Source organism: Loxodonta africana, chromosome 23 (genome assembly GCF_030014295.1).
Source record: "Loxodonta africana isolate mLoxAfr1 chromosome 23, mLoxAfr1.hap2, whole genome shotgun sequence".
NCBI lineage: Eukaryota > Metazoa > Chordata > Mammalia > Proboscidea > Elephantidae > Loxodonta > Loxodonta africana.
The window spans coordinates 13,807,203-13,834,045 of NC_087364.1; the positions used below are offsets into that span (position 1 = coordinate 13,807,203).

Here is a 26,843-nt window from a genome sequence, read left to right on the forward strand (position 1 = left end):
AAATTCACAGTAATGGAGATATTTTACATACCGTTTCTAAATATATACAGTTTCTAAAGTAACATTTCATAAGCATATAGATGTCATGTATCTATGTTTACAAGGAGCCCTGGTGGCACAGTGGTTAAGAACTTCACTGCTAACCAAAAGGTCAGCACTTAGCACATTGTAAACTTCATAAAGATGTGGGCACACATTGCAAAGAGCAGGAAATACAAACTTAAATCCCAGTGCAGCTGTCCTTTATCAATAAATCTAAATATATATGCTTATAATGGAAATAAAAAACTTTTAAAGTTACATTTCTGGATTACAGTTAGTCATTTTTGAATTTTTAAAACAATTCTTTTTAATTATTTGTAATTACCTATTTCTTTCTGATGATTAAATACCTATATTATAATTCTGACTTTATTTATAATTGGATATCTAAACAAAAAACCAAACCAAACCCAGTGCTGTCGAGTCAATTCCGACTCATAGCGACCCAATAGGACAGAGTAGAACTGCCCCATAGAGTTTCCAAGGAGTGCCTGGCGGATTCGAACTGCTGACCCTTTGGTTAGCAGCCGTAGCACTTAACCACTACGCCACCAGGGTTTAATTGGATATCTATTTTTCAAAAATGGCATTTTTATATCACATTTATAACTATTCAATAAATAAAAGTAATTATTAGTTTCCGAGTAGTTGTTCAGTATTAGCAATGTGCTTATTGTTGTATTAAATTTTTAGCAAAATGATAAAGTATCCCATTTGATATTCTACTCAAAAACATCTCAAATGTAGTCATCTTTCTGACTGAAATTGGTCATTTATATACTTTATCGTGGAAACACCAAAATGTGAATCGTTTTCTTAACAGACCTTAAGAAATAGGGAATAAAGTAGCAATAGAATTATAAAGATGTAATTCAGAGAAATAGGATTTCAAATCTTTAAACGAAATAAGACGTGTTCCCAGTTCTTTGATTTTATTTATTGGTAATAGCAGAGCTACCATTTTCAGAACAATATTAACTTCAGCTGGCAGATCACAACTCGCAACTCATACCTCGGGCACTTGGAGGAAAGGCATGGAAACGTAATTCACTAGAATGAAGAATAAAAACCCTACAAACACAGATGGAAAGTAATCACAGCCAAGCACGTTGAAACCACAGAGGGTTATCATGGTTCAGATTTCATTACCTCCCACGTCTTCAGATGTAAATCCCCTGTTGTTTGTTGGGTTGTATCCTGAGGCTTGGTTATGGTAAGTGAGCTGACTGGGACGAGAGGTATACACGTGCTCAAAACTCATTCTATATAATCTGCTTTCCAAAAGGGCTGGGTCATCGTATGCTCTTGGGCACAACTGTCTAAGTTCTGGAGACCAACATGGCCGTTTAGTACTTATTTTAGAGAATTATTATAAATGATTATGGATAAATGCCTGATAGAACATCAGATGTCTGTTTATGAACCTATTAAGTTAGCGAAATTTAGAAAAATGTTGATATCTAATTTATCAAGGGTAAAATACAAAATATGTTCAAAAACCAAGCTCATTGCTGTTGAGTCGATTCCAATGCATAGTGACCCTGTAGGACAGAGTGGAACTGCTCCATAGGGTTTCCAAGGCAGAATTGACTCAATGGCAATGGGTTTTTTTTTTTTTTTTTTTTGGTTTAATCTTTACAGAAGCAGACCATCTTATCTTTCTTCCGTGGAGCGGCTGGTAGGTCAAACTGCTGAGGTTTGGGTTAACAGCTGAGTGCTTTAACCACTGTGCCACCAGGGTTCCAAAATACATTCAGGACCTTAAAATGCCTGTATTTTCTAGCAGTTAATTGTTCAGGGGAAAGTTAGAAATAGATCAAAATTTTATGCAAAAAGATATTCACTACGGAATCGTTGATGAGAACAACCTGGGAACCACCTAAATGAAAAACATTTGAGGGATAGTTTAGTAAGTTAAGATGCAAATAATCATTATGATGAATTTGTTAATTTCTTAGGAATATGATTGTTTCATTTAAGTGAAGAATAGTGCAAAATTACACAATATACATAAATATATAAGATTCATCATAATTTTAACATAAAATTATATAGCATGTATATGTATGTATGTACGTGTATAAAATGCCTATAAATGGAAAGATGAGTGGAAAGAAAGCAAAATATTAGTAATCTCAATTTCTCCCTGCTACTCTGCTTTTCACAAAATATCAAAAATTGGCAGGCATCTTTCTAATCATTACATAACCCACCCAAACCAGTGCTGTCGAGTCAATTCCGACTCATAGCGACCCTATAGGACAGAGTAGAACTGCCCCATAGAGTTTCCAAGGAGAGCCTGGAGGATTCAAACTGCCGACCCTTTGGTTAGCAGCCATAGCACTTAACCACTATGCTGCCAGGGTTTCCAATCATTACATATACATGTATATATATTTATGTCATAGTAAAGTTTGCAATTTTTATTTTGTCTTTGATTCTGGATTATAATTTAAAGTAGTTTAATTTGTGTTAATGCTTAAGTGGTTTTTCATTTGTATCTCTCCATATATGGCCATATGTTAAAAAAGTCTCTCGAGGGGATTAGGTGTCACAAGAATTTTTGCAAACTCGCATATGGAGAACCCCTTGTACTGGACAGATGGGCTCTTTATAGGGAGAATGAACTAAGGGCAGGATGTTCCTATGGGAAGTACTAATCACAAGCCTTACAAAATGCTGTGATTCTTTTATACCCCAAAGTAATCGCTGCACCACCAGGGCTCCATGATAACGCTGGCTGGTATTTACTGTGCATTTACTATGTGCCAGGCACTGCTCTGTACTGTCTGTTTTTTTTTTTTTTTCTCTTAACAATTCCATGAGATAGAGCTATGCATGTAAACTGAGCTTCCAAGAGATTTAATAACTTGCCCAAGACCACATACCTAGCAAAGAGTGGAGCTGAAACTCATTCCCAAGAAGTTTAATTTCAGAGTTCATATTCTTAAACGTGCAATTTTTACAGAATCTCACTATTAATCAACACAATGATCTTGAAGAGACAGACTTAGAAATGTGACCTGGAAAACGTGCTTTGGAAACAATCACAGAATATTCTACAGCCTTTATCTTTGAGAGTGTGGTTTACTTTATTTCTTATCTAAGAAGGCAAAATCAAAAAGCTTTAGTGGGTGGACAGAGTGAAAAGCATAAACTACCCGCCCCCCCCCAAATGAAAAGGCTTACTGGGAGTCACTGATAAGCGTTTTGACTTTCCAGGTATTTTGGTTAATCTCTTGAAACTGCTGATCAAATTGCCGTGCGAGAGTTACATGTTAAGTTTTGTTTCCTGGAGCTAATGAAATATTAATTTTTCAGAATTGTGCAGATGTGCCCAGGAAGCTGTTATTAGTTTTTGGGATAGGACTCAAAATTACTTAGACAATCTTTTAAATACGATTTTAATACAAATGGGGAAAACACAAAGTACTGAAATTTGCGCTATCAACCAGTTAAATTGCTACTGTAAACTTGCCTGGATTCGGCTGCTCACAGTTGGATACTGAATCATTTATGTTTGAGAGCAGACAAATCGAGTAAAAATGTGAAACCCTTCCAGATTATTCTTCGTATGTTAATGTCCACGGTGATGTTTTAACAGTTCTTATGGTAAAATTATTTGTTTATTATTTAGAAAGATAACCTGATTGTAAGATGTTCCGATCTGAGAATGTATGTCAAGAATGATAGCAGGAAAACCTGGTAGTATAAATCATGTGTTATGACACATAATTTGAACAATATTATTTTTCACGTAAATTTTCTTCTTTAAGCACTGTGTTAAAGATTTTAAATTAGCATAAAAGAAATATGCATTTCCTCAACTTTTTTAAAAACGTTTGTCCATTAGTTTACTAGACATGCTACAAATCATACCATTTGTTTTCTGCATATGATAGGAAGGATAAGGTTTGCCATTAGTATTTCCTGTTAGTTCAAAGACTAGCAGGGTTAATATGGCTTAAAAAAAAAAAAAAAAACACCCATTGCTGGAGTCAGTTCCGACTCATAGTGACCCTATAGGACAGAGAAGAAATGCCCCATAGGGCTTCCAGGGAGCAGCTGGTGGATTCAAACCACAGACCTTTTGGTTAGCAGACAAGCTCTTAACCACTGTGCCACCAAGGCTCCAATATGAGTTTAAAACCCATTGCCACTGAGCCAATTCTGACACATAGTGACCCTATACCAAAAAAACCAAACCCAGTGCCGTCGATTCCGACTCATAGCGACCCTATAGGACAGAGTAGAAGCACCCCACAGGGTTTCCAAGGAGCAGCTGGTGGATTCGAACCGCCAGCCTTTTGGTTAGCAGTTGAGTACTTAACTGCTGTGCTACCAGGGCTCCATTTATGTTTAGTTTGGGTAAAATAAAATAATATATATACTAGTTTGGATAAAATAAGATAGAATTTTGTTTCTCTTTAATAGTTGGTAGGTGAGCCAGAGAGGAGGTAGCTCTGCTCCACATGGTCATCCAGGAAGCCAGACTGTTGGGTTGGATCAGAGCTGTCATCTGCTCTACAAGGCTTCTATTTCTGGTCCAGTTTTTTCCATTTCCCAGCCAGAGGAAGGGAGAAAAAGCCCATCCAGGGCAAGTTTATTCAATGTATGTGCCAGGAGTTGCATAAATCCCTTTCTTTCACATATCATTGGTCTGAACTTAGTTCACATGCCCACACCTAGCTGCAAGTGAGGCTGAAAAAGCAGCCTGTAGCACTGAGTAGCCATGTGCTAGGCTATAATTCAGGAAGTTCTGTTATTTAAAGGAAGAATGAGAGAATGGATATTGGGGTAACAGTCTCAGCTCTAAGTAAAGACCCCTTGATAGAAGTTTTTTAGTTATTTTTTCCGTTTTTAGTTTCTTTTTATGAAAGTATAATATCTAGGAAGTTTTAGTTTATGAGACAATGAATATAGCTAATAGTGAATTAAATGTTTTTCTTAGATATTCAAACATTAGAATAATATCATTTTATTCCAACTGTATGTATAGTTAATGCCACTCTGAGTTATCAATTATATGTTAAAACACTTAGAACTATTTTTTTTAACTCATTAATTTGGGGTTTGCTTTCTTGCTATATGGCAGGCACTGAGCTAGGCTGACATTATTTAATATATTGCCATTTTTAATCTAAGATGCTTTAATGGAAAAATGTGATTTTATAAAGTTCTGTGATAAAGGAGCCCTGGTGGTGCAGTGGTTAAGCACTTGGCTGCTAACCGAAAGGTCCGCAGTTCAAACCTGCTAGCCCCTCCAGGGGAGAAAGATGTGGCAGACTGCTCCCATTAAGATTATAGCTTCGGACACCTTATGGGGCAGGTCTGCTCTGTCCTATACGGTTGCTATGGGCTGAAATGAACTCGAAGGAAACAGGGCGATTAAGGGAATGTTTTAGTGTGAACATATTTAATATTCATTGTAAATAAGTGATCAAACATCTGTGTTTTTCTCTCCTAAAATAGGTTCTTCGGGTAGTTCGGCTTATTAAGATTTCACCTGCATTAGAAGACTTTGTGTACAAGATATTTGGCCCTGGAAAAAAGCTTGGGAGTTTGGTCGTATTTACTGCCAGCCTCTTGATCGTTATGTCCGCTATTAGTTTGCAGATGTTCTGCTTTGTGGAAGAACTGGACAGATTTACGACGTTTCCAAGGGTAAGACTAAAAATGCATGATCCTTATTTTAGTAATAAGGATGAAAATCAAAGTAATTTTAGCAGTGAGTTAAAAATATTGGCATATCTTTGATAACTTAGACTAATTCGATTTAATTTTTAAAATAGTCTCTTCTGCGGGCTCAGGAGTTCGAGAACATTTTCAGCACTGTCAGGTTATACATCATTCCTGAAATTCTGGGAATAATCAAATCAAACAAGATGCTGAAACCAGGCAAAATGGAAGCTAGGGTTCTTAGCACCTATGAGACAGCAGAATATTTAAATAAAGTTTGTTTATTTTGTCTTTTTGAGAGTTAAGGTATTTTTAGTCTGTTTTACGGTTCATACATTTTTATGTCAGGCATAATCTAGAAGGAAGCTTTTGATTTATGGTATGATAAGATTTTAGACCCTTAAGACTTGAAATACTTTTAGAAGGTCATCTAGTTCATGCCTCTGCATTGTTATTAGAATTTATTTAGGCTAAAAAAGAAGTTAAAAGCCAATTTGTATATAAAAGAAACCCATGTAGAAATTACAGTCCCTAATGAGAAAGATCCCGAAATTTAGCTCTATTTCAGTTTGTTCTTACTTGTAGGTGTTGTCAATCAGCTCCAACTCATGGTGATCTCATATATAACAGGACAAAACATTGACTGGTTCTGTGCCAACCTCACAATTACTGCTATATTTAAGCCCATTTTTGCAGCCACTATGCGAACTTAGAAACTTGCAATAATATAATGACCAAGACAAATAACGTATATATTTTCACAATGAGCTGAAAGAGTAAATCTTAATTATATAGGAAGAATATTCTTTGGTAGAATCAGCATATAATTTATAATATATAAAAATTAAGCTTTGAGGGCAAAGGGGTTCGTAATCATAACCCCCCCAAAAAACCAAACCCATTGCCGTCGAGTCGATTCCGACTCATAGCAAACCTATAGGGCAGAGATAAACCAGCTTAGCCTAGGGTTTTTTGTTTCTATCTGCTGCTAAATCTGTCATTTTAGCTACGAGCACTATACTTGATCCTTTTATAATGCAGATTCTTCATTCATACATCACCAAGCACTTGTTGAGCACATATGAAGAACCAGACAAGTTGGGCGATTCTGGGGACATAAAGACAACTAAGTTCCCAGTCCTCAAGGAATTCTTAGTCAAGGGAGGTAACCAGTAAATAAACCATAAAGCATAAAAAAAAAAAAAAAAAACCTACTGCCGTCAAGTCTATTCTTACTCATAATAATAGGCCTTGATAAAGGCAAGCACAAGGTGCTGTGGAAACCCAGAGATAGGATCCAAACACAAAATGAAGAAGTCTAGGAAAGCTTCTTGGAACAGGTGGTTTCTGAAGAACCATTGGATGTAGTCAAATGAAGCGTAAGAGGAGAGTGTCCCAGGCTGTGGCAACAGCATGTACAAAAGGTCTAAGGTGAGCAATGTCTTATTTAAAGGAGAAAAAACAAATAGAGGCAAGAGGAGGACATCAGGCCAAGGAAACTTAAACGCTGATGAGACAGGGCAGGCAGAGGGTGATGTTAAAGATGTATGAGATGGAGAAGACAATGGCAGAAGTTCCTGAGGAGGTGGGAGAAAGTGGCCTCCAGAACACAAAAATGGGGGCCAAGCTGTCAGGTGTTAAGATGGTCAACTAAGATATTGAGCCAAATTGAAAGGCACAGTCAAAGCTTTATTCCCTTACTGGGACAGTGTAAGCAAGAGGCAAAAATAGACATTGGCCCACGGTGTGCCATTTTCCACACAGAACAGCACCAGGCAAGGGTCAGGTGGATCAGCACAAACACAAGGATCATCTAGCTGCAGAGGAGCCTGGAACAAAAGGCTCCTGCTGTTTTATGGATCCTGGAACAGGAAAAGGGGAAAGGGCAAGGAGTAGAAAAGTACTGAGTCAGAATGTAGAAAAGTGCCTCAGCTGAGGTCCCCAACAGGGAGGCTTACTTGTGGGGGCACCTGGGCTAGGGATGCAGGTACAGGTATAAGCATGGCTGGCTGGAGAGTGGGAAAAGGGGCTGAGTCTTTGAATACAACTCCCTCCAGAAACTGCAGTGAGCAGGCTATGTACCAAGTCAGGTTTGGGGGGCTAGAGAGGGCAGTATGGCTTTGTGAGGCCTGCCAGGCAAAGCCTTTTAATGGCGGATGGTCCGACCAGAAAGATCACAGGTGGAACCAACAGGAGGGCCCTTTCTCCTCCTAGGGATGAAGAATGTCAAGCAAGGACGACAAGGTCATCATTAAGCCCACCCTCTCTTGTTCTGCCCCCTCACTGGGTAAATCTCTATCTTTCACATAGTAATATTAAGACTATTATTATTTATCAGGGTCCATGTTTCTGTTCAGTTTAATTAAAGAGACATTATCGAAGGGCCACTAAGAGCCATTGTTCTAAACCCTGGAAATGCTGGAAAAAAGAAGAAAAAGGGAAAAACAATCCCTTTCCTTCTTTATTTACATGGTCCTTTCTTAATTTCATATCTTATATTCATCTTTTCCCATTTTGTCTAATTTCACCTCACTGACTTTTTATTGTTTATCCAAAACCCCTTTGTACCAGATGGTTCTTGGAGTTCAGAATTCGCCAGGTATTAAAGATAATATCACTCCATAGAGAAGCCCGAGTCAGTGCCTTGTAATCAACACATTTGTATTTCTGCAGTGAAACACCAACATCCTTGCAAAGAAGGCCAAATAAAGACAATAAATAGGTCTTAGGTTAGACCTGATTTTTGCCACTAGATGATTTACCAAAAAAAAGTTTGAATATCTTCAGAAATTTTTAAATTTTAGAATTGTAAATAAGGGCCTAAGCCTTTATTTAATTAAATAATAATAAATTTAAATTAAAAAAAAAAGTGTTGCAGGTAAGAGTATGAACTTCTGGCCATCCAGGTCTGATTTCACATCATAGCTCCATCACTTTTTAGCTGTAGGACATTGGACAAATATTCATTAAACTTTTATATTTTTCAGAGGTAAAATAACATTTTTCTCACAGCAGTGTATGGATTGAATAATACATGACAAGAACCCAACTCTGGCCTTAGAATGCATTAGAAAAAAGATAGCTTATAACTCATACAAGCGCTTGGAAGTTGGTAATATTGTCATCTGTATCAAAGACAAGGCTGCTTTAGAACTGCCCCTTGGATTTGCTCTATTCTCCAGCCATGATGATCATCAAACAGCCTTACACTTTCAGATCTCCAGTTACTCAGCTGGGCTATTCCTCCTGATTACTTTGACCATCTTCATGAAAGAGGGAGGTCTCTGGAAAGGACTCCTTGGGCAAAAAAAAAAAAAAAATTTAACTGATAGATTATCTAATGTATGTGAGCGTTTAGAAAATTATATTGATTGACATTAACAGAACTGTGGGAGCATTTGGGAAGTAATAGAAAAATTAATCCAGTGAAAAATATGAACCAGTTACTAATTCTGGAAAATGAGATATTTATTTGTATAAGAAATGAGCCATAATCCTAAACTAACTTGGCCCAGCTATGAGCATTATACAATTATCAATATACAAACACTAACTACTCTTGTGGCAAAAACTGAGGAAAGCAGTTCAGAGGTGTTGATATAAAAGAGCTAAATCCTCCCCTACTATCTGAGAAATCAAACCATAACATACACCATGGATTAATCAAGATTGGTCAGATAAATCTTTAACCAAGGTAAATCTCCTGAGCTCCAGAAATTTATACCTACTCAGATGTCTTATAGGAATCCCAACAAGGCATATTCAAAATGGAACTCACCATTTTCCCAAAATAAGTCATTCACCTTTATGTATTCTATCTTAAAGGACAAAAAAAAAAACATTAACTCCGATTTATGGTGACCCCATGTGTATCAGGGTAGAACTGTGCTTCATAGGGTTTGCAATGGCTGATTTTTTGGAAGTAGATCTCCAGGCCATTCTTAGAAGCACCTCTAGGTGAACTCGAACCTCCAATCTTTGGACTAGAAGCTAAGCTCATTAACCGTTTGCACCACCCAGGGATTCCATCGTATAGGAGGATTTACCTAGTTTCACGTGTCTGTAATCTAGGAATCCCCCTTCTCTTTCCTTCTCTTTCACTGCAGCCCCACATTTAGTTAATCACTGAATCTTGTCAGTTTTACATGCTTCTATTATGAACACTTTCAGCCACTCTCAGGGCCACTATCCTAATATAAAACCAAGCCCGTTGCCATCGAGTCAATTCCAACTCATAGCGACCCTGTAGGACAAAGCAGAACTGCCCCATAGGGTTTCCAAGGAGTGGCCAGTGGACTTGAACTGCCGACCTTTTGGTTAGCAGCCGAGCTCTTAACTACTCATGTGCATTATCGCAGAGGCTACCTAATGAGCCTCCCTGCCTGAGTCTTGCCATCCTGTTGTGCTTCAATCCATCCTCCAACTGCAGTAAAACTAATACTTCTAAAATGCAAGTTGTCTCAACGTACTCTCCTGTTTAAAATGCTTCAAAATTCTCCTTTCCCTCAGGGTAAAGAATAAGCATTTTAATATGGTGTTATGAATTGAATTGTGCACCCCCCCCCCAAATGTGTATCTGCTTGTCTAGGCCATGATTCCCAGTACTGTCTGGTTATCCACCATTTTGTGATCTGATGGTATTATCCTCTGTGTTATAAATCCTAACTTCTATGATGTTAATGAGGCAGGATTAGAGAAAGTTATGTTAGTGAGGCAGGACCCAATCTATAGGTATTAGGTTGTATCATGAGTCAATCATTTTTGGGATATAAAAGAGAGAATCCAGCAGAGAGGAGAGAGACCTCCTACCACCAAGAAAGCAGAGCCCAGAGATCTTTGTACCCAGGATCCCTGCACAGAGATGCTCCTAGACCAGGGGAAGATTGATGACAAGGACCTTCCCCCAGAGCTAATAAAGACAGAAAGCCTTCCCCTGGAGCTGGAGCCCTATATCCAAACTTCTAGCCTCCTAAAATGTGAGAGAATAAATTTCTCTTTGCTAAAGCCAACCATTTGTGGTATTTCCCTTATAGCAGCAGCAAATAATGAAGACATACGGTTTTCAATATCTTTTCATCTCAAGCCCTATTTACCTTTGGGGCTCATATTTCATGATCTCTCTCATTTCACCTTTCAAAGGCAGGCACAATGTCTATGCTGCTGTTATTAGTTGCCATTGAGTTGAGTCAGTTAGACTCATGGCAACCCCAAGCGTGCAGGGAAGAACTTCTGCTCCACAGGATTTTCAAGGCTGTGATCTCTCAAAAGCAGATCTCCAGGCCTGTCTTCCCAGGTGGCTGTAGATGACTCGGAACTGCCAACCTTTTGGCTAGTCGTCAAGCACTTAACTGTTTGCACCATACAGCGACCCTTATGCTCATTAAATCCTCAATGTTCATTCAGCACCATACCTGCCACAGAGTAGTTAGTGGGTAGATTTTGAATGATGAACAAATAACTTAAGTGCTAAGCCAAAACAAACTTCCAAGATGTTTATGCACTGTGTCTGGCTCAACACGTCAGATTTTTTGTTCCGTTATTGTTCATTCCTCAAGGTTGCCTATTGCCTCCATCATTGCCCCCACCCTTAATCCCATCAGACATCTCTGTATAATTCTGTCAGAATGCTTTGTCTACAAGTAACATGAAGCTTGAGTCCAACTAACTTGGACAATTGAGAATTGTATTACCCCACAAAGTTTAAGAGATTAGGTAGGCTTCAGGAAGTCAGACTGGATCTTCACTGAAATTCTTTACTGCTTCTTCCATATGTGGCTTCTTGTGTTAGCAAAATGGATGCAGCATTTCCAGGCCTCATGATAACATCTCTAGAGGGAGAAGGATGGACCACCTCTCCCAGGTCTCTTTCTTAGTAGCAAGGAAAACTTTCCCAGTATCACCACCCTCCACCCTGGCTCCCAGGAACCTTGATTTCATCTCTCATTAGCAGGATTGTATAACGTGGCCTTTCCAAAACCAATCACTGGAAGAATGATTGGAATTAAAAATGATTGGCTTTGATTAATCATGTAGGAAGAAATGGATGATGGGAAGACAACCACACAAACCCCTGTAATGGTCAGACTCAACACCTGGACAAGATTTCTCTCTCTCATCTCTAGCTCAATAGCTACTATATCCCTGGTGCTAACAGAATGTGTAACAGACATGCTGTAGAAAGATGGCTGCCACTCATTTCCTCTCACCAGAAACATCGGGGCCCCAGCTTATTCCTAAAATGCTCAGATAGATACTTGCCAACAGCCAGCGGCCTGGCACGTGGTAGGTAAGGTGTAGCTTCCTGCTCTCCTGCCTTTTATCACACTGGCTACTTTCTGTCACACATCATTGGCATTTATGCATGGGGCTCAGGGCCATTACTAGACTACAAGTGTCCTGAGGATGGAAGTGCTGTGTTCTTATACCTCCCAAAGCACTAAGGCTGTGCCTTGCAATCAGCCAGCATCACTAAGTAGAGACAGGGAGGAGAACAGCCAGGGGAACGTTGGCGTACAATCCCATGGGATGGGGAAGGGTTGCTTGAAAATTTTTTCAATGACAAAAAAAAAAAAGAATAATATATTGATAAAATTTAATAAAATGAGTCTGTCATCTAATTTGGACCAAACAGACACACTGCTAAATAGAAGCATCAAGTAAGATCCAGTCTTGCTGTGAGGCAATATTCAGTAGTTCCTGTTTTGTGGCGACTAATCTGTTGTAATTTTTAATCTGTTGTGTTATAAGGAGCACAATTTAGATTAGCTTTTCATGATGGAACGGCCCTGTACGTACAGGTCACAGGAAAGATTAGCATAGGCAAGGGCAAACCACAGCTTTGCTATTATAACATCTGCAAATTGCATGATTTCCCGTGGTCACCTGGCAAAAGCTTATAAGCACAGTTTTGCCCTCCATTTGTTATATAAAGTAGCTTACCTCTAAGTTACAAAAAGAAATGCAACCAACATCCGCTGTACCAGCTTTGACTAGCTCAATAGTTTTACTTCCTCTGATTTCCCTGTATGGAGCCCTGGTGGCTCAGTGAGTAAGAGCTCAGCTGCTGACCAAAAGGGTCTGCAGTTCGAAACCACCAGTCACTCCTCGGAAACCCTGTAGGGCAGTTCTGCTCTGTTCTACCAGGTCTCAGTCGGAATTGACTCGATGGCAACAGGTTTGGTTTTTTCTTTTCCCTTAGTTCCCCTCTAAAAAAAAAAAATACATAGATCTGATTTGTTAGCAGATGGGGATAGTTTTTATTCATAAATTATATATTACCCTCCATAACACAAAGTACGTGAATTTTCATATCGTTTATTTCATATGGGTTTTTAAATCTTTCATTTACTAAATGCTTATTACTTGCTCTAGTGAATTTCTGCTTATAAATCATGTCCCAAACAGTTATCATACAATATAAACAATAAATGCTGTAAAAACACTTCATTACAAACTAATTTCCCTGTTTCCTCTCCCCACCAAAAAGACTAATCATGCTTTTAACTGTATTGGAAGAATTACTAAGAAATTTGAAGCAACAATTTGCTGCTTAATTTTTTTCCCATTATTTGCCAAATGTAGTTAAGAGCGTTTGATTACACTTTTAATAAATTCAAGGCTCATTTTGTCTTGAAAAGTATAACTAATTCAATTAATTTTGATGAGATCTATATTAATTTTCATTCTATTGTTTTGTCTTTAGTATATTTTTAATTTTATCATGAAATATTTCAGACCTGTAAAAAGGTATAAAGAATAATAAAATATATTCTTGTGTGGCTATCATACAGCTTGACAAACACTAATGTGTTTGGATTGGAAGTCCTTGGGTAACCCTTCCTGATCTCCTCATAGAGAACCACTTTCCGAAATTTAATGTTTATAGTCAGTACATTTCTATGTGTGCGTAACACATACATAGGTGTCAACCTCCATATATATGTATGTAGAGCCCTGGTGGTGCAGTGGTTAAAGTGATCGACTGCTAACTGAAAGGTAGGGAGTTAGAAACAACAAGCAGTTCCATGGGAGCAAGATATGGCAGTCTGTCTCCATGGAGATTTACAGCCTTGGAAACCCTATGGGATCGCTATGAGTTAGAATTGACTCAATGACAGTGGGTGGGTTTTATATATATATATATATACAAATTTTTTTTTATTTTATATATAGCATAATTTAATTGATGTCAAAGGAACCCTGGTGGTACAATGGTTAAGCACTCAGCTGCTAACCAAAACGTCAGTGGTTCAAATCCACCAGCAGTTTGACCCACCAGAGGCTCCATGGAGAAAAGACCTGTCAATCTGCTTCCATAAAGGTTAAAAAAAAGCAACAACCTGTTGCCAAAGATACAGCCTAGGAAACCCAATGGGGCAGTTCTGCTCTGTCCTACAGGGTGGTTATAAGTTGGAGTCGACTTGATGGCACACAACAACAAATGGTATCATATTGATAATTGCATTTTTGCTCAACAATGTGTTTGTGAGATTGACCCATATGGGTGCGTGTAGCTGTATTGCATACATTATCATTGCTGTGTGACATAAAAAAATTTTATGTGACATAGAACTGTATAAACACTACACAATTCATTTTTCCATTCTCTTTATGCAGTACACAGAAGTCTAAAATGACCCCCAAGATTCCCGCTCCTGGTTTACACACCCTGTGTAATCCCTTCCATTAGGGTACGGGTTGGTTTTATAAATATGATGGGATTTTGTTCCCGTGATTAGGTTGCAAACTAGTTGACTACCAAAGAGTTATCCTGGTTGTCCTGACCTAATCAGGTGAATGAAGAGAGTGACTAAGTCCTTCCTGAAGAGAGATTCAGGCAAGAGAAATTCTCCAGCTGGTTTTGAAGTAAGCTACCCTTAACCAGGTCAGGACACATAAACTCCCTTCTCTTCTTTTGCCATTGATTTTTTTTTTTTTTTCCTGATCAGCCTCCTCTCTGACAGTGAAGGTCAGTAAAATATCCAGCTTTATTCAGGTATCTCAGAAGTCTCACTTTCAAGGACTTTTCCCTGACACAGGTTAAAACCAAAGTCTCACAGAGATCATAAATCTCCCTAGGGCAGTTAGTTGACTTTTCTGGAATCAAGCCACTTCTTAGTTTTTGATCTCTGGGTTTCCATTATTTTCCTGGGATCTTATCTATGCCTTTAAAAGGATGTTTGTTTCATTTTATCCAGAATTTTCTGGCTTCATTTTACTTGGATTTTTTTCAACTTTTTATCAGAAACTTATCATATTAATTCACTAGTAAGATTTTAAGAAGAAAAAAAACACTTTTTTTTACTATCTTTCAGATGGGTAGTTTTTTTTTTTTTCAATAGGTACAAGCCCAGGGCAGGGTCATTCCCAACTTTTGCCTTCAAGTCTGCAGCCTCACATCCCTTTGCATTTGTCTGCCTTAATGACATTGTCTGCTATTTGGGTCTTATATCTTCATGTTTACTCTCTTCCCATCTGCTACACCATTAAAACCTTTCTCCACAAAATATCTGATACTTCTATTCACATGGAGACTGAAGAAATCATGCGTATTTGGTTGTTTGTGGTTCCATCAACGTACTCGATGTGACATGCTATAAGGTCTATAGACATAGACAAATGTACTACCTTTTCTCTTTAACTTATAGCATAGCAGAGAATGTAAAGAGGAACTCAGATGATGTATTAAAATTTTTTTTTAAAAGTTGCCATCAAGTTGATTCCAACTCATAGCGACCCTGTAGGACAGAAAAGAACTGCCCCATAGGGTTTCCTGGAAACCCTGGTGGCTATGAGTCACCATGAGTCAGAATTGACTCATTGGCAATGGGGTTTTTTTGGTTGTTTTTTTGTTTTTTAATACGGTTTCCTAGGCTGTAATCTTTACAGAAGCAGGCTGCCACGACTTTCTTCTACGGAGCAGCTGGTGGGTTTGAGCTGCTGACCCTTTCCATCCCTAGCAGCCAAGCTCTTAACCACTGTGCCACCAGGCCTTCTTCAAATAATGTATACCATAGTAGAAAACCTAAGAAAGAGCTCAAATGAACCAGAAGGTGAAATATGCTGGAGTAGGTGTACTCAGTTCTAAAGTAATATCGGAGAAGACGGAATTAAAATTCTGAGACCCTACAAGTGCTAAACACTGTGCTGGATGCTTTCCAAATATCATCTCACATTATTAAGAGGAAGAGATTGCTTCCAGCCAAAGAGGTCTGCAAAGCTTTATGGAGGAGAGTGGTCTTTAAGGGGTGAATATGATTTCAATAGGCAACAATTGGGGTAATGGCACAAGATGAGGGCGTATTACATGAGGAAAGCAGAAAGAATCAATCAGAGAGTCAGACAGTCACAGGGCATGAAGGTAGGTAGTGAGAAAGAACCTAGAATGATGGTTTGGACCCAGACCATGGAAGGTCTTCACACTGGAGAACCACTGAAGGTTTTTACTCCTTCTCTCTTGTCTATTTACTCAGGAATAACAAGAGCTATCTTGGGGAAGGATACACTTGAAGAAATGTGTTTTCCCTGAGGGGAATTTTCATTGAACAAAATCCAATCTTTTGACCAAAGACAAAAATTTATGATCAACTTGAGGAATTTCAGGCATCTTCAGGACAGTAGGGGAGACACTTTTTATTTTTTCCATAAGGCCATTACTATGTCAAATCTTTCAGTCTCATAAATTCAGGCCTGTCTAAATTTTAGGTCAAATTGCCACCCTTCCTGGACGTGACACTGCAATAGAACCAGCAATTTTGTTTAAATTGTCAAGAATACTATGATATAGCTTAATGTACTCCCCCCCCCTCAAAAAAAAAACTGTAAAAGTAACTTTTTTTCATTTCCTTTATTTTCTTTCTGCTGTAATGTCAGGATCTGGGGGTTTCTTTTCTCCTACTTGACTTTATTTTTTCTGGTTACTTACCAGTGCACAGTGATAAACTAATATCTTGTGCATTCCTTTTTAGGGGGTGATTTTAATGCTGCATGAATCACATATAGATGTAGTTGTGTGCCGGTATAATTGCAATTATCAGAAATTATTTCTTTTTTTGAATATAATAAAAAATATATGTTTCTTGACTATAGCATCCTTAAATCCCTCTCCCCACCCAGGATGTGTGCTGTCTTGGGAAAGACGTTTTTGCCGCTCCATCTTATTTTGGTAATTTTCTACCAATGATCTTATTTTCAGTTTTCCAACTATTAATCACCGTATTATATTAACATTCAATCTCCTTTATTCATGGCATCAACTTCCAAAATAAATGATAGTCATTAATGAGAAAAATTTGTGTGTCATAGTTAAAACGAATTTCTGTAAGCGTGTTTTCATGGATAAAGGAATGACTGTATTGTGAAATGTTTCATTGTATCTTGCCAAGGCAAGAAAAATGAACTCTGTAGTCAGACGCTTCATTCTCTCATAGCTACCTACAGTTCCTGATCAGTAAAACCAGGTGATAACACATAATTTAGAGGATTATTAGTAGGGTTAAAGGAGATAATGGATGCAAACTGTCAGTACTGTGCCTGCCATGTAGTAGGCAGTCAACAAGTCGTAGCAGCTAGTGTTGTTGTAGTCGATGCTATAACACTCTACCTACCCCCTCGCTGGAATCGACTCAATGGCAATGGGTTTGGTTTGGTTTGGTAGCACTTTCAAGGAGCCCTGGTGGCACAGCAGTTGAGAGCTTGGCTGCTAACCAAAAGCAGTTCACATCCACCAGCTACCTCTTGGAAACCCTACGGGGCAGTTTCACTCTGTCCTATAGGGTCGTTATGAGTCAGAATCGACTGGACAGCAAGGGTAGCATTTTCAAAAGGAACCCTAATGGCACAATGGTTAGGCACTCAGTTGCTAAACAAAAGGTCTTCGGCTCAAACCCACCAGTGGTTCTGCAGGAGAAAGGACCTGACCACCTGGTCCCATAAAGAATACAGCCAAGGAAACCCTCTGGGGAGGTTTTACCGTGTCCTTCTGTCCTTCAGGGTTGTTATGAGGCAGAATCAACTCTCTGGCATAAAACAACAGAGTGCTTTCAACTACCATTTATCCTAAACCAAAAAGGAAAACAAAACCCATTGCCATTCAGTCGATTCAGACTCATAGCGACCCTTTAGGACAGAGTAGAATTGCCCCATAGGGTTTCCAAGGAGCACCTGGTGGATTCAAACTGCCAACCTTTTGGTTAGCAGCCATAGCTCTTAACCACTACGCCACCAGGCTTTCCCCATTTAGCCTAACAACTCCCAAATCTTTGTCTACACTCCTGGTGTGTCTCCTGACCTCTGCTTAAAACTCCCTAAGTCTTACCTACACTAATACATCATCCTCTCTCACCTGGACTATTGAGGTGCCTTTTTCATTAGTCTCTATACCTCCAAGCTCTCTCTTTTAAATCCATCTTTCATATTACTGCCATAATTATCCTTGTAAAACACAGACCGGTTATTCCGCTCTTAAAATTCTAAATGGCATGGAAAGCCAACTTCTTAGCATGACACACTGATCCCGTATTACCTGTCATGGCTGCTCAAGACAGTTTTCTGTTCACCAAGCAAGCCATTCACTTTCACATGTGCACAGCTTTGCTATTACTATTTCCTGTGCCTGGCATTTTGTACCCTCTCCTTTTGTATCCACTTGGAAAACTTGTTCATCCTTCAAGGCCTGGTCAGGTGGCATGTCCTTGTTGGTCTAGGCTTGATCACTTTATCTCTCACTTGTACCACTGCAGTATGTAATAAGGGCCCAATAAATACATGCTGGGTCATATGACTACTCATATTAATGACAACATATTTACTGTAATTTGTTTACATTCTCTTTTTTTTTTTTTTACTAGTCCCTGAACTCCCTAAAGGCAGAGATCATGTTTAATTCACTGAATTCTTAGCAACAATTACATAGATGGCCCAACATACGAGGGTCCCTGAGAAAATGAATGGGACATTAACTGAACAGTGGTACTCAGTTTTCGGTATTACGTGAGAAGTATAAACTTGTAAAAATAAGCTTCAATTCCAATTTAGAATTGTTTTTAATCAGGCCCTTGATGATTTCCACAAAAGTGAAAAAGTTAAAAAATTATATTACAGAAAATTAAGACCAACTGCCCAACTGTTGCCAGAATCTGAAATGACATATCATTAACTGCTTCATGTATGGAGCTGAACAGAATCATGTAAGGCTGACATGTGAATTCATCCTTTCCCTACTGTCCACCCCATGGCTATAACATCCAGAGCCTCCACACCCAAAACAGTGAGCTGCCTGCCTCTGCAGAGGACTGTCTCCAGCTTTCTCTAACATTTTCTCTATAAGTCAATCGGAAAACCTTAATTCCCAGGAAACAAGATATGATAAAGCATCTGTGTGTGCACGCATGAGCGTGCACATAGGTGAGTACATGTGTTGGCAGACCAGGGAGTGAGTAGGGGCAAAGGAAGCTATCCTAGACAAAGGTGGGAGCCAGTCGGTTGCATCCTTGTTGTTGCGTGCCATCAAGTTGGTTCAGTTTCCTTGAGAACCTATAGGACAGAGTAGAACTACCCATAGATTTTTCAAGGGTATAATCTTTATGGAAGTGTACTGCCATGTTACTCCCCCAGAGCAGCTTGTGAGTTTGAATCACCTTTCGGTTAACCAGCCGAGCACTTAACCACAGTGCCCCCAGGGCTCCTAGTTGTCTATAATCTTGTATAGTGCATTACAAAAGGACAAACAAGCAGTACAGGTGGACACTGAATCGAGAAAGAACTCTGGTAGACAGTTCAGGCTTGCGTCTGTAGCGTTGCTGCTGTTGTTTTTGATACTGCTTGTGTTTGTTGTTATTTTAGTTTCTTTCATGCCGTCAGTTTAGAATCCCAAAGAAAAAGACAATAAGCATAGGCCAAAAATCCTACCTTAATCCAACAGAAATGTACTGGATAAATTTCTACACAAAAAGCTCTAAAATCACCACAGAGTTACATACAGTAAAGCAAAAAGAAAGGTTTTATTCAGCATATGAATAGGAAACAGACAAGCATGCTGCCAGAACCATGTCTGCCCGAATCCAAGGAATATTACAGAATAGGCCAAAGGGGGAAAATGGGCAAGCATGCTGCCAGAGCCATGTCTGTCTGAATCCAAGGAGTATTACAAAATCATCAGTATATATTAACATTGCAAATGTGTGAAATCATTGAAACTTCAGCTTCTCACAGATTGGCTAAAAATGGCCAAATCACTGGGATTCTACATTTTGAATTGTCTTTCTTATAATCACTGGTACAGGTTTCAATAAGGACAGCCAAGAGGGTCTTCACTGGTCCAAAAAAACTTACTATTCACTAAATGCTAATAGAAAAAAACAAGAGTGGAAAGTGTGCTGGGTCTTTTGTGCTTTGATTAGTTTATAGGAAAGGTTCCCTAAAAGATGTTTTCTAAGATTGCCCCAGCTATTGTCTTTATACCTCACTGCTCAATTAATGTGCCAATTAATGTGAGTCCTTGTGGGTCCTTGTGAGTCCAGCTCTGGCTGAGTCACGTACTTTATACTCAAGGACAGGGAATAATGGCTTCAATATTATCTCCTGAATCACCACCAGAAGGAGAATTCTGTTAACAGTCCAGATGCTGCATTTTCTGTCTTTTGGAATAAACCGAGTCATTTCAGATGGAGTAAAAAGAGAAAGTAAATCCAACATGAGGATTATGAAAAAGTACTGCAAAGTAAAGGAAGAGAAACACTGCATCTTGCAGAGCGTGGAGGAATGTATGTCTAGATTATTCAACTAGATAAAAAGTATTAATCTTATAAAAATTGCTGCCAATTCAACAACACATGAAAAGAAGTGTTTATTATATTTTACCGTTCTCCAAATATGATATAATGTGTCCAACAAGGATTATAGCAAGGTAAAATAAATTTAAACAAAATTTTTTAAAGTAATATAAACGTAAAGTAAAATCAAAATGAAGACGAAAACAAAAATGAGGCCCAAACACTAAAAGTGATATGAAGGCAGTCATATTTTCTACTGTTAGAGCACAAGTATGACTCTAGTTTTTCTAGCAGATGTATGCTTATATAGAGATATAAAGATGTCCATACAGGTTCTACAGTGATTGTAGAGCAAAAACAAACTAGTTCCTAGAGAAACAAGGTTATTCCTGATAAGGTCTAGAAAGACATTTCTCCAGCAGTCATTATTATTACACTAACAGTTACAGAATATAAGTACTTTTTCTGTCTGAGGCCCTACAATAAGAATTTTACATAGATATGTGGTGGCGTACTGGTTAAGTGCTACGGCTGCTAACCAAACGGTCAGCAGTTCGAATCCTCCAGGTACTCCTTGGAAACTCTATGGGGCAGTTCTACTCCATCCTGTAGGGTCGCTATGAGTCAGAATCGACTCGACAGCACTGGGTTTGGTTTGGTTTATGTGTAGAGAGGTACATGCCTTCCTGCATACCTCCTATTTTTGTTTGCAACCGCAGCCTGCCCCCACCACTATGCTAATTTTTTTACCGCAGCGTGTAACAAAAATTGGCATAGCATCACTTACAAAAATACCTTGGGAGTTGGGGGAGGGCACAGTTGGCAAACAAACGTGGAAGGTGTACATTATTTGCTTAAAAATATGGTATATGTAATGTAATCCTCAAACAACCCCATTAAGGAAGTATTTTTCCCTTATTATTTTTTTTATAGATATCATAAAAATGAATCAGTGAGCAACATCATCAAAAAATTAGTAAGAACCAATGAGAAAGTGTATAAGTTTGCAATAATTACAAGATATGAGTTAGGGCTAACATACATATGAACAGACTCTGTATTCATTAAAATAACATACAACAAAGAAATGAACAATTAAAAGATTAAGTATTATCAAACAAATAATGTTTGGAACCTTAGATCTCTCTCATATTATGTTCCAAAATATACTACCTATAAATTAGAGAATTTTTAAAAAATGAAAATGTGGAAACAAGAAGAAAATATAATGTTTAATTATTCCAAAGGGCTAATGGACCACAAGTACTACAGCCTCCACCAGACTGAGTCCAGCACAACTAGATGGTGCCTGGCTACTACCACCAACTGCTCTAACAGGGGTCCTGGACAGAGCTAGAATAAAAATGTAGCACAAAATTCTAACTCACACACACACAAAAAAGACCAGACTTACTGGTCTGACAGAGAAACCATAGAGTATGGCCCCTGGACACCCTTTTAGCCTAGTAATGAATCACTCCTGAGGTTCACCCTTCAGCCAAAGATTAGACAGGCCCATGAAACAAAAACAAAACGAAAAAAAAAAGGAAGACTAAATGGGCCCACCAGCCCAGGGGCAAGGACGAGAAGACAGGAGGCAACAGGAAAGCTGGTAATAGGGAACCCAAGGCCGAGAAAGGGAGATTGTTGACACGTTGTGGGATTGGCAACCAATGTCACAAAACCATGCGTGTACTAATTGTTTAGCGAGAAGTTAGTTTGTTATGTAAACCTTCATCTAAAATACAATATATGTGTCTTTGGGGTCCATGTGAGTCCAGTTCTGGTTGGGTCACATTCTTTACATTCGAGGATGGGGAATAATGGCTCCAATATTATCTCCTAAATCATCACCAAAAAGAGAATTCTGTTAACAGTCTAGATGTTGCATTTTCTGTCTTTTGGAATGATCCAAGATCTTTCACCTTGGACGGTCAAAAAGAATGGGTCTAAAAAAATGGGATGAATTATAAAGAACGATAAATTTGAATTTTGAAACTGTTACAAATCAAAACTAACCTCTGTGAATAATTTTTGAAACAAAGGAAGATAGGAAGATTCAGCTTTAATTGAAAGTGTTAAAGGGACCAGGCTGGTTATTATCGTTTTGGGTCAGTGGTGATGTGTACTTTGGCAAGAAAGCCCTGAACCGGCCCTTCTACGTATCACCTGTGATAGTGTAAATCTGCATAACTTTTCTGGGAATCAGCTTTTCATGATATGTCAGGACACTAAAAAGTATTTTTACCTTTGATTTTGTAACTGAATTTCTAGAAATCTACCCTAGGAAAATAACCAGAGATGAGTACAAAGATTGATCTTCAAAAAAAAAAAAAGTTGTTTTTTTGTAGCACTATTTACCATTTGTGAAATTTTTTAAATAACTTCATGTCCAATCATATAGAATGTTCAAATAAATTTTTCTATATGACTACATATTGTGCAGTTATTAAACTTTTTTTGCAGAATAATCAATGAACTAAGTCATAAATTAGGTATACAGTGATGATCATATTAAGCAAAGAAGCATAATATGAAATTATATTTGCACCTGAATTTAATATTCCTCCAAAGTACACGTATGCAGTCTGGAAAATAAATTGGTAGAGTGTTCAAATTCTAAAACAAATTATAAAAAATATATTTAAAATTTAACCTGTTGTTGGAATTGTTAATAACTTGTTTTATTCTTTATACCTTTTGGTATTTTTCAAATTTTCTGTAATGAATGATCTTTCAATTAAAAAAAATAGATGGATATGTTATATAGATATACATATGACCTTAAGGAGCCCTAGTGGTGCAGTGGTTAAGTGCTCAGCTGCTAACCTAAAGGTTGACAGTTGGAACCCGCCAGCAGCTCTGTGGGAGAAAGACGTGGCAGTCTACTTCCATAAAGCCTTACAGCCTTGGAAGCCCTATGGGGCAGTTCTACTCTGTCCTATAGGATTTCTATAGGTTGGAATTGATTCGACAGCAGTGAGTTTGGTTAGTTTGGGTACATATAAGCTTTAATTTATAAATATACCTCAATTAGGAAGAAAAAGCAGTGTATTTTTTTAAGTCCAAGGACATGAAGAGGTAACATTTTTAAAGGAAGAAAAAAAAAATATGTGTGTGTGTGTATATTCGGAATTGACTTGATGGCAACTAACAACAACATATATGCATTAAAAGGTATATATATTTGTTGTTATTGTTAGCTGCCATTGATTCGGTCCCTGAATCATGGCAACCTCATACACAATGGAATTGGACCATTGTAATCCTCAGGATTTTCTGTGGCTGATATTTTGGAGGTAGATAGCCAGGCCATTCTTCCTAGTCTGTCTTAGTCTAGAAGCTCTACTGCAACCCATTTAGCATCATAGCAACACATAAGCCTCCGCTACCAGATGGGTGGTGGGGAGTTGAACCCAGGTCTTGCACATAGAAGGCAAGAATTCTACCACTGAACTACGGCTGCCTTCTAATATATGTGTTTTGTCCTCATATAAATACAACTTGTTATCTTTTTAAAAGAGAAAATATAAAATATGTATAATCGTAATCGACTCGACAACACTGGGTGGGTTTTGGATTTATATATGATATATCCCTTCTTTAAAACGATATACAAATTCAAGTTCTGTTTACAGAAAGACTACATTTTAGTTTGACATGTAAAATCAGTTTTATTAAAGTCAAGCTATTTCAATTAAATATTCATTTGTCAAGAGCTATCAAATTTATTTTCAAGGTATTAGAGTACTAAATATGCACTATCAAAATAGAAGCAAGGCTGTGAAATTTACGTGTGTAATAGATAAGAGGAAATCCTGGTAGCATAGTGGTTAAGAGCTATGGCTGCTAACCAAAAGGTCGGCAGTTTGAATCCACCAGGCGCTCCTTGGAAACCGTATGGGGCAGTTCTACCCCATCCTATAGGGTCGCTATGAGTTGGAATAGACTCGACGGCAGTGGGTTTTGGTTTTTAATAGATATGAGCAGACAATATAATTTGCAGTAGAGCCTTTATTCGCAAACCTCAGAACAGAGAGAAATAAGAAGTCAAATTACACGGGATACTTTTTCACATGACAAAAAAATTTACAGGAAGGCGGAAAGAAAGAAGGTAGGAAGGGAAAGTGGGAGGGAAATAATTGGATGAAGTTTTACAAACTCTCAGATGTGATACTTAAAAAAATTGGACACTTTTATTGTTGGGCACAGAAAAGAAGCAAGGAAAATAGTAGCCAAATTCTCCATATTTATATAAGAAGGAAAAAAATAAGCAGACTCCATTTCTACGGTGTAGCTCATTTTAATACGCAAAAATATAAGCATATAAAAAAAAAGGGCTGCTTTTTATTTGAAGCCAAATAGAAAAATCTTATTCCTGAATGTGCTTACACAAGCGGACTGTAAGAGAACGTAGTGAAGTTTCCTATGTAGACTCTGTGGTATTTTAAGTATAGAAGTCTTCTTTATAAATCCCCGGTTTTTTTCTCAATAGGACAAACATCTGTGTTTTTAGGAGCACTGTCTCTTTTGTATATGTTACTCAATCTTTGTTGCAGGAAAAGTAAAATATTAACTTTCATCTGCAATTTTGTAGCACATATTTGCCAATGAAATACATCCTTTGCATTAGGAAAATTCAATATGACTGACATTAGCAGAATCACTAATTAAGAAATAGGGCATAAATACTCAAAGAAACTTGACAGCCTGTTCGAGGAAGAAAATTAATTCAGAAGTCCCCTATTTGCATAAATCTCCAGGTCTCTTTTTCACAGCTGTTTGTTCTGTCAGCTCAGCTAGATGGTTGCATTTCAAAATTATTTTAACACAATCGGTGGGAAGTATACCTTTCAACTAAAAATACCTTGCTCTGCAAGGAAGATTGTTAGGGGAAAATGTAAGTTCATTCAGGTCATCTTTTTTTTTTTTTTTCCTTAAAATGAGCATTTCTCATACAGGAAATTTAACATTTAAGTCTTAAATTATTGAAACATTTTATTATTAAAATACATTCTGTAATTTCAGATTCACATAAAGATGCAAATGTTATGTCTTTTTCATATATAAAAATATAAACGAATGGAGCTTATTTTAGGAAAGAATAAAAAACATGAGAGATATCTACTGTTCATTAATCAGTTGAGCACAACATTGAATTCCAGATAAGTACCCAGTACTGTGCTAGACAAAAATGATTACCTATATCCATGTATGTGTACATATATGCATATATATATGTTACTTAGACTAGACATGTAATTGTTAGTTTTAGTAATTTAGGTAATCAAGATATCGGGAATTATCAGAGCCCTGGTGGTGAAGTGGTTAAGCACTCAGGCTGCTAACCAAAAGATCAGCAGTTCGAATCCACCAGGCACTCCTTGGAAACCCTATGGGGCAGCTCTACTCTGTCCTATAGGGTCACTATGAGAGGGAATCGACTCAATGACACGCAACAACAAGATGTGTTTTGGAGCCCTGGTGGCACAGTGGTTAAGAGCTCGGCTGCTAACCAAAAGGTCAGTGGGAGAAAGATGTGGCAGTCAGTTTTTGTTTCTTGGAAACTCTATGGGGCAGTTTTGCTCTCTCCTATCGGGTTGCTATGAGTTGGAATCGAGCAACAGGTAAGATGTCTCTTACCTGCAGTATCCAAATGGACAGCAGGAACTTGAAATCAGTAGATCCCAGCCTGAAGACATAGCAACACCATGTGCTCCCTATAAGCTTGGGTTTAGCATTTAAACCCTCTGTACTTCCAAAGGGTCGTCAGTTCGAATCCAACAGGCGCTCCTTGGAAACTCTATGGGGCAGTTCTACTCTGTCCTATAGGGTCACTATGAGTCAGAATTGACTCAACGGCACTGGGTTGGCTGGGTACTTCAGCTCTCCATCTACAATCGGGGCTATAAATACCTGTGATCACTACTTCACAGGGTTATTGCCAAATTAATTAATTAATTAATGGACAATTAACTGCTTTGGGAGCTGCGAAACACCCTGCAAATGCTAGTCACAGCTCAGTGTCCTCGCTCCTGTCATTGTCATCTTAAGAGAAGTCCTGGTATTATATTTTAAAAGTTAACCCAAGCCTGGTCATTTTAAAGAAAAGAGACTGTTCACTAGAGCTACATACACTTGCATAACTGGAAAAAGATTCACTGTTTTTCCCAAAAGAGCTTCTGCCATTTTTTTGTTTTACTCTTGAAATTATAGTTAAGTGTAGACGCCACCTAAAGTAATTTGCCACTGGAATAGGCATAATGTTCTTCTGTCTGCTTTGCTTCTAATTATGTTCGAGCTCGTTTTGACATTTAAGGCCAATTACATTAGTCTAGATCTACTAAGACT

The 26,843-nt window shown here is 38.1% G+C and overlaps 1 protein-coding gene across 2 annotated transcripts in view; it reads left to right on the top strand.

Moving 5' to 3' along the window:
• The window catches only part of NALCN (sodium leak channel, non-selective), a 380,765-nt gene that overhangs the window by 164,510 nt on the left and 189,412 nt on the right, over window positions 1–26,843 (top strand). For both annotated transcript variants that reach the window (XM_064275254.1, XM_064275255.1), the window contains one exon: window positions 5,515–5,706. In XM_064275254.1, the coding sequence (XP_064131324.1) occupies window positions 5,515–5,706 (192 nt within the window). The remainder of the gene's footprint in view (window positions 1–5,514; window positions 5,707–26,843) is intronic.